Source organism: Haliotis rubra, unplaced genomic scaffold (assembly GCF_003918875.1).
Source record: "Haliotis rubra isolate DU_JTF1 unplaced genomic scaffold, ASM391887v1 Scf602, whole genome shotgun sequence".
Lineage (NCBI taxonomy): Eukaryota > Metazoa > Mollusca > Gastropoda > Lepetellida > Haliotidae > Haliotis > Haliotis rubra.
The window spans coordinates 13,391-22,828 of NW_025767305.1; the positions used below are offsets into that span (position 1 = coordinate 13,391).

The window sequence follows — 9,438 nt, forward strand, 5'->3', positions numbered from 1 at the left end:
TAAGATACAATTTTAACACGAAGCAAACATAACGAAATTGTTGCCAGCACTACTATAGCTAACACGTGGCGTGCACGTATCTGTCTCACCTCTCTTGTATAGCGTCAGTATCAGGGAGATGTCACAAGCATCATGCAAGGAGTGCGACGTGCTTGTTGCTCACACCCAACTTGAAGACACGGTTGCTGGGATATTGCTAATGCCGAGTACAACTAACCTCACTCACTCACTCGCTCAGAACACCTGTATGCTGTTTCACGTACGACGAAGTTCGCCATTTTGATCGACGACATGCACAGAAATATCTCCCTCAACACTTATTCACAGAGATCTCGTCATCATCAACCGTCTCAATACCCTCCATCCTATGACAAGTCTTTATAATGATTTGACGGAGTGTACCTTTGCGGATGACACGTGTTGACTGGGTGGGGTAGTGAGTAGCTGCTGGGGTGCGGGAGGAAAACCTCTGGGCTGAGTAAGTAACGTGCTGGGTACATCAGTGAGGGGAGGGGACAGAATCCGCCGGCCGCTGGAGACGTCTGGTGGTGAAAGGGTCCGTAAAGGGGAGATAACCCCGTATGTTGGCCGATATCACACATGGGACGACTGCCTCGCTCAGACGCTGTAAAACGAGAGATCTCGAAATAACACAATGGCACCTACAAGTCGTATAAATAAACAACCAATGATATGTCCTGAACTCATATCATTTCCTTACTTGTCTATTACTCTGAAGTCCAATATCCGAGTCGGGAAACACACTTTTTCAAAGAATGGAACAGAGTCTGGACAAGACAATCCAGTGATGGAAATCATGAGCATCGCCAATGGGAAACGATGTCATGCATCAACCAATTTGGCACGTTTGAACACCCAATACCGTTAATTGCCTCTTTCGACAAGCATCTATTGCTAACGTCCAAGGGTACAAAAGCGTGATCGTAAGCCAGCAAGATGTTTCGCATTCGTTTCGTAGGGTCGTGGACATTTTGTTTAAAACAGATTCTGTTTGTTTCAGTCTTATATTTCAGTTTATGCATAAGATTAAACAAATCGAAAGAAAGAAAGGAAAAACAATCGGACGTGTTTCTTCTACACTTAAAGGACTTCATTCTAGTGCTACGTTTCAAACAAGTATTAGGAACCGCGTGAAACAAATAATAAAATTTGTTGTTCCATGCCACACTCAGTAGCTTTCACGCATTATGACAAGGCTTTTAGATAATAGCGCCAAAATCCATTGACATTTTGGACAGCGATTCACGAGCGTGACATTCCAGCCCATCAAGCCATGGGCGCTGAGGGGTAGAATGGTGGTTAAAGCGTCCGCTCGTCACGCCAAATATCTGGGAAAAGAGTCACTCACGCATCATATCCCACCCATAGTCGGTAGCTAGATCCATCTTCGTCCTTGACATTGCCTGGCCTACAGCATTCATCCCTCCTGTGTGACCTGCGCGGTCTTTAATGGCTGCATCTTCCTCTGATGGCTCACGCTTCCGCTTCCTGTTGTTGTGTGAACTGTCCTGATTCCCTAGAAATATACACATCGTAAAGTTGCGACTAATACGTAGTCTTTAAGATGATATGTCTTTGATAAAACCATTCAACTATAATTTGATAGAGAAGCCCAAATTAGATGATCTTAACCTGAGGAAAATCTGAACTTGCTTTCTGTGAGGACATAGCATTATAGTAAGGCTAGGGGAAAAGGAAAATCATATTGCCCATGGGGACTGTGAGACACTCGAGGCTGACATTCCATGTAAACAACCGAGTAAAAGGTGTACACTTGAAAGCTAGATTTGCCCAAAATTACAAAAAATGTTATCCAAACGTTATTGTACTGAAAACAGTTGCCTAAACAATGTCGACTTAAGGTCTAAACCGCAACCCGTGAAGATCCGGGTTAGAAATGATCCACAGCAACCCATGCTTGTCGTTAGAGGCGACTAACGACTAACAGGATCAGATGGCCAGACTCGCTGGCTTGGTTGACACGTCAACGTATCCCAATTGCGTAGATCGATGTTCATGATGTTGATCACTGGATGGTTTGGCTCCGACTCGATTATTTACTGTCGCCATATAGCTGGAATATTACTTAGTGCGGCGTTAAACAACAATCAATCAAGAACCAACCCCAAGTATGACACCCATATCAAGTGGATCACAACAGAATAACCATCAGTTTCGTTTGCCGGGCAGTTTACTTTGAAACATATAACGAAAGCCAAAGATTGAAATTGTTTGTGACATCCGTAAACTTTCACATATATTTATCAACACAATTGAGGAGTTCTGCACTTACCGGCAGGAAAGGATCTTGTAGAGACACAAGATTGTTTCTGGTAGTTTCTGAAAAATATAGATAAAGTCTGAATCAGAGTCAGGTCAGTCACGAGCTGAATTCTAGAAGGAAGCAGCCAGTTCGTGATTCAGAATCTTTCTTCATACAATTGACATGTAATCGGTAAATTGGTGGTGGCGTTAGTGAGTGAGAAGCGCTTGCAACATTTTAATGTGGGAAGGAATGTCTTAACGTCCAGGATTTAGCATTTACCTCTTTGATGAAACCCATGAGCACAGATATGGTACTGACAAATCAACTAACACTGGAAGAACACAGACTGCGGCGTAACAAATATTTTACTTTCTAATGTGCTTGTCCCTGAAGGCTTTCGCGAAAGGGTTGTTGTGAATCTTCAGCTTTGTGATGAGGCTGTTCTGATATGCCGTGACGGCCATGAACGTGGTCTCTGGGAACGTGAACGTTTTGGGCGGTATGACGTTGATGTCCTTCCCCGTCTCTCTGATGAGAATCTGGACCTTGTATTTGTGCATGGACTGCAGCATTACCTGTGCATACATGACCAATAAGATCTTATTTGATGATATATCAAATACACGATATATTACAAAAATAACATGTACGTTAAAGCCAGTGATGACCTGCATCAAACAAGTCAGCGAGCCTCTCACGACAAGCATGGTTTGCTGAAGATCAGTTCCAACCTGGTTCTTCACGGGTTCTCCCTGGCCCGTTGTAGTAGTACTAAAACATCTTTACACCAACATACAAATATTAATGTAATTTAATGTTTGCTCGTGAAACATCTACTTACATTTCCAACTGCAGAATCTCGGTTGTTCGTGAGTTTAAGGCGTGCAAAGGAGATTTTCTTTTGTATCCAGAACGCCCCTGTGTTTGGCGAGTCCAGGTGGAGGTAGGAGGGAAGGCTTTGCAGGGGTCAGCAGGGCTGACGGGGAGCCACTTGTTTTGTACGTACTGAAACCTTCTCCCGTCTGCAGGCAGAATTTCAAGCCAGACGTTGTAGAGCCCGGATGGAGTTAAACCGGAAGCAGAGATTGTCACGTGTGGGAACATTCGTCTAAACAGATCACGTGATTGCTAATATTCAGCATGGAAGCTTATATGGTATATGTAGAGAAATATACTGGACAAAAATAGTTAGGGATATATGTAAATTTTGAAATTCTGAATAATGATCTATTTATTCATTGCCACACTGATAAAATAGCAATCATAAAAATACCAATATCCTTACATTATTTTGTCCAGTATATTATAAGATCAAGTCTTAACGCCATTTAATGACATTTTTTTAGTTTCACCTTTAGTGTAGTTAACGGTAAATGGTAAATGGTTATAGTGCCGAATGTTTCAAGAAATGTTTCAATACAGATCCTAGTACCCTTGTCGCAGTCAGGTCATAAAAGAACCCGTTATTCATAATGTTTGTTCAACATTGAGGTTCAACGCCACTTTGAACAGCATCTCACGCCGTTTCAAAGAGTAAAGGAGTTTCATGATTTTAAAAATCCCAGTATAAGAAACCAGAACATAATCTTCAAAGGGTAAAAGAGTTTCATGTTTTACAAAACCCCAATACAAGAACCAAGAACATGATCTTGAAAGAGTAAAGGAGTTTCTTGCTTTTAAAAAATCCCAATACAAGAAACCAGAATATGATCTTGAAAGAGTAAAGGAGTTTCTTGCTTTTACAAAATCCCAATACAAGAAACCAGAATATGATCTTGAAAGAGTAAAGGAGTTTCTTGCTTTTACAAAAATCCCATACAAGAAACCAGAATATGATCTAAGTTGACTTTTACCACTGACTATGCATCTTATGTACTATATAAGTCACTGCTGATTCCAGACTCAAGGCTGCAGAGTCAAATCGAGCCGAATTTCGCTGTTCAGATTTCCCTTTCGGCACATAAAGAACATTGATTGTGGTTTCACACCCCTGTCATGAGTATGTAGGAACAGACTATGTACAATCAGTCACTCACCGTCAAACACTTCAGCTCCTAACATATCACAACACCTATCGCAATATAACCAGAATCGTAATACATTGCAATACAATTTATGTACCAATACACAGTTTTAACAATGATAGTAATAAATCTAAATAAAGGATGAAAAGACAAAGGCATGTATGTGTGGGTATGTTTCATCCCATGGAAAGCTTTACCTGCCAGTCTTATTGATGATCATTTCTGTTCCATTATGGCTGAATGCTTCCCATATATGGGCATCAAGGAGAGACATGCTAACTTCCCCATCGTGCCTGGTAACAGAAGGGATGCTGACGTCGTGCGCGATGAAGCCAGTGCCGTCGATGTAAGGCGGTGGGGGGTCGCCACTGGTCGATATGCCAGTGTCGTCGCCGGGCGTTACGTCATCGATGGTAGTCTTTCTGACACTCAAGTCTAGAGGAAGCTGTGGAGAAAGCAATTGGTCCTTTAACATATTTGTAAGCACACAATTCAGCGGCAATTTACCGTTTTTCACAAGTACGGAAACCTTTGAGGGCCATTTTATTGTATATATATATTTCTTGTTTTATATATATATATATATCTTAAGTTGAATTTGTAAGAAATTGGTCTTTAAAGATGACCCCTGGACTACTTCCAAGCAACGCATTATTCCATTTCGCGTCTACCATGCATTACAAATAATGGAAAATCATGGCTCGACCGAAGCTGGGATTTCAACGTGGACTCACACAAGCCAATGTGCACATGAGCATTAATCAAGCACTACGGCCATTTTACATGATAATTTAAATTAGAAACACACTACATAGTGTTGTGTATGAAAACCAAAATTCAGCTTAGCAAAATGGCAGCTGAACCTCACATTCAGTCGCAATTTACATGCAGAGAGGAATACACAAACACGTTATTATCAACAATACTGGAATTGTGGTCACAATGACTACGCCACAGATCTGATCATAAAAGGGAGAATGTGTTTGAAGATACTGACTTTGATTGGCCAATGATTTTTAAGTCTTACAGACAAGACATTAATGATGTAAAACTCTTAGAGTTCCAATATAAAGTTTTACACGGTATTATCTATACCAAAAAGGAACTTTTAAAAATGAACCTTATCCAGAGCGCCTCATGCAGCTTTTGTAAAGATGAAGATGAAAACTTGTGCCATGTTTACTGGGAATGTAGTGAAACTAAGAAGTTTTGGAAGGATCTTCAAATTTGGATTAACACTTATTTGATACAAAAAGTCAATTTGACAAAATATTTGGTGTATTTTGGCTCCTTAAGTAAAACCCATTACTTAATCATATAATCATTTCAGCAAAAAGACAGATCTATGTCTCTTCTTTGAAAAACAACATTCCAAAATGCGATAACTTTATAAAGACTTTAAAAGATATTTTTTCTGTTGAAAGCTTAATTGCCAAAAGGAAGAATAAAATGAAGACATTTGCTAATAAATGGCATCCATTATCCCAGTATTCAAACCTGACCTGTGTATGCAGCAACCGCTTCTTTTGTAAAATCTTGATCTGTTTCCCCTTTTGAAAAATTATCTTTGTTTTAGTTATATATTGACTAGTTAGTTAATGGCACTGGTGTAACTTTGGGAACACATATTATAGGTTGGATATAAGACACAATATACAACACAATAAGCCGGATGTTGCGCAATATATAACACAACACATTGGATGTGACACAAGACACAGCATGACATGTCAGAATAATTGTGGCACTATATACAACATGTGTTAGATAAGACATATTTACAATGTATATCAGATAATACACTATGTACAACACGATAGATTGGCCGTGACACTGTATACAATATGCTATGTCGGATGTTGCACTATATACAGTATGATATGTCAGATGTGGCGCTATATACAACGTGGTATGTCAGATGTGGCGCCGTATACAACAAAATATGTTGAATGTCTATGCAATATACAACATGATATGTTGGATGTGACACAATATACAGCTTGATATGTCAGATGTGGTGCTATAAACAATATGATATGTTCATATATGATGCTATTTACAACATGACATATGGGATGTAATACTATATACTTATGATATATCAGATATGACATTATATACAACTTATTTTGGAAGTTGCGCAATATACAACATATGTTGGTTGTGACCCATATACAACATGCTATGTCTGATATGAGGCCATATACAACACTGAATACAGCATGCTGTGCACGTTGATAAAACATGATATGTTGGATGTGGCACTACACACAACACCCTATACACCATTATATATCGGAGGTTTAACTGTGTCACAGCCTGATATATTGGATGATTATATTCATGTATTTGTATGTGTCATTATGTAACGAATGTTATGATGGAAGACTTTATATTTTAAAAAAAAAAAAAAAAAATAAAAACAATACCGGAATTGTGGTCACCATGACTACGCCACAGATCTGTTTGTCAGACAGTTGGTTTGAAGTTCTTGAAGTTCATGAAAACATGAATACCTATTGTTGAAGACTTAGTATACATTGTTATGTAATTAGCTGAATAAATATTGTATGAACCTGGGACAGATTGTGTATTGGACGGTGAGTCAAATTGGGAGTAGTCATTATGGGAGTGAACCTTATCAACAATGCCGGAAGTATGGCCACCATGACTACGCCACAAATATTATTGTTACGCATTTCTCAAATAATTGTATGAACAGAAGTTCTCTTGCTCTAACTTGGCGTCCAAGATAGCCCAAAGATGTTCGATGGCATTGATATCGGGGCTCCTTGAAGGCTATGGTAATGTTCAAACCTACAACGGCTACTGGACCATCCTGGTGATACAACTCGTTACAACGTCTCCACACGCGTCTTTGGCCGTCGGTAACGTGTAGTAGATAGCGACGTTTATCCGGCCAGTTAACCATACTCAAGTGTAAGTTGTCATAGAGAGTGCGCCACATTAGACGTTCCTACCAGTGCCTTTGTGATGAAGGGACGTCCAATCTGACGACGTTCCCTGAGACCAGCAGCCTTTAGCCTTGTTGAACTCCCAGTGTCTGTTGTCAGTGTAGTTTTTCGGCATGGATAATTTGATTTGGGACTCGCTCATCACAACCATTGGTCATCCTCTGCCTTCCAGGACTTGGGCGATCCTTTACTTCATCGGTGGCCGCGTGCTTCCTCACAATTCGACTAGTAACCGTGTTCAAGTTGCTAAAGGACATCCTTGCGTCATGCATACTAATAACTTGCCACCATGCATTTTCTGAAAGTCTACGTCTCGACACGTCAAAAAAGTCAATATTTATTCACTGTCGTCGTTGAGACACTGTGTGTAGCACCTCCTGTACATCTCCATTTCAATAAGTTTAGGGTATGATCGCCTGTTTTTGACCTCAATCTTGAAACTTGCCCTTGGACTCAAATGGTGCTTTGCTAATGCTCATGTGTAAATATAATGAGTATGCTTCTTTGCATTGCATAAACCATCACATATCAGCTGTTTTGATATTTGGCACGTTTGATACAATCCCTCTGTACAATCACTGTACAATCACTGGCCTCCTCGTGTTTGTATTATATCCCATCAAATCTATTACCATGTTGTTTTAGTGTATCACTGGCCTCATGTTTTTTATTACATATTCTTTCCTCAACAATTGTTAAACTTGTTATACATGTTTACTTTGTAAGTGCCCATGTGTGTGTATATATATATATATATATATATATATATATATATATATATCCCCCTTATGCTCCCTAGCTGTCACTTGATGAAGGAGCAAGCATACACTCCGAAAGGTCGTGTTATTCGCAATAAAGAAGTGTTGACATCCAAAAATCTTGCTTTTCTTATGTCTTCCACTTCCAAATGCCCTTCAAAGATTTGACCGTGACTGTACATTTCTTTCTTGTTCACTTTGTACAATTCTCAAACACTTTTCCATTGCCCAATAAATGTACCCTGAATAAACAGACCCTTGAACTGTACAGATACCCCACTGACTGAACAGAAACCAAACTTTCTGTACATATCCCCACTGACTGTACACATACTCACTGATTGAACACCCACCCACTGATGACTGCACTGTGCTTCTTTTACGCATGCACCATCCCCTATACTTAACTATGCATCCATTGTCTGAGCAATGCTTCTGTTGATGTCTGCCCCATGTTCTCTTTTACTCCGATGACGGTACACAAACCTCAATGGCTGTGCTATGCATCCTTTCACTGGGCAATACCCAAGTCTATGTCATGTACCCACATGAGTGCAGTTCATTTCTCCACTGTACACCAACCAAATGAATATGCCTTTTGAACTTGCACCTAGCCCATTGACTGAACTTGCATCCCTTAACTGTGCAATGCCCAAAGATTGTGTCATGTTCCTTCATGAATGTGCGATTTATTCCTTGATTGCGATGGGTACAATGCGTGAAGCCCATTTCTAAAGTGTCCTCCGCCGTGATATTGCTAGGATATTGCTAAAAGCGGGGTAAAACCATTCTCACTCCATTGGCTGAACAATGCATCCCTTAAAAGATTGTGCCATGAATGTGCGATTTATTCCTTCATGTCAAAATCTACCAAATTTCTGTGCCAAGTGCGTTTCAGCTGCGCAAATTATCCTTTAACTTACTAAAACCCAGAAACTGAGCCATGTACCCAAATGAGTGTGCAATGTATTTTACATTCTTGTGACCTCAGCATGTATGTCTCTCAAAAGAACATAATGCATTGAACGCGAATACACGCCTAACCTTAACCATATACTCAAATGACACTCCTTGTGGATACAACGCACCGGAATTTTCAAACAGTAGTTTAGAAAACATGATACAAATCCCAAAAATATTATTCCACTTACCTCCATGCTTGTAAACTGACCACTGTCGATCGATCTAGTGTACTCTTCCACGTGTTGCCTTCACAAGTGACACACCCGTCACCAAAGGTGAAAGAAATATAGCTCCTATCACGACTGTCAGCCAATTAGAGAAGGCGATGCAGGTGAGAACTGGGATGCTGTCATTAAAAAAAAGAAAAAGACCACCCCCACCTCTCTGGATCCGCCTATGAGTCAGCTTCATCAGATCATATCCAAGTCAAC

The 9,438-nt window shown here is 40.1% G+C and overlaps 1 protein-coding gene across 1 annotated transcript; it reads right to left on the reverse strand.

Moving 5' to 3' along the window:
• Positions 1 to 310: 310 nt before the first annotated feature.
• Positions 311 to 9,201, reverse strand: LOC124255527 (T-box transcription factor TBX5-A-like). Its single transcript, XM_046689464.1, has 7 exons — positions 9,196 to 9,201; positions 4,509 to 4,756; positions 3,129 to 3,243; positions 2,657 to 2,862; positions 2,315 to 2,361; positions 1,370 to 1,537; positions 311 to 474 (listed from the first exon to the last, which is right to left on the reverse strand). The coding sequence occupies exons 1-7, from the start codon at positions 9,199 to 9,201 to the stop codon at positions 311 to 313; spliced, it is 954 nt and encodes a 317-aa protein (XP_046545420.1).
• Between the last annotated feature and the right edge of the window lie 237 nt (positions 9,202 to 9,438).

Bases quoted from the DNA above. Each gene is read 5' to 3' on its own strand.
- LOC124255527 (XM_046689464.1), bottom strand. The intron at 2,863-3,128 runs GTAAGTAGATGT...ATGTATGCACAG, and splicing joins GAGATTCTGCAGTTGGAAAT to GTAATGCTGCAGTCCATGCA. The intron at 2,362-2,656 runs GTAAAATATTTG...TATATTTTTCAG, and splicing joins AGGGACAAGCACATTAGAAA to AAACTACCAGAAACAATCTT.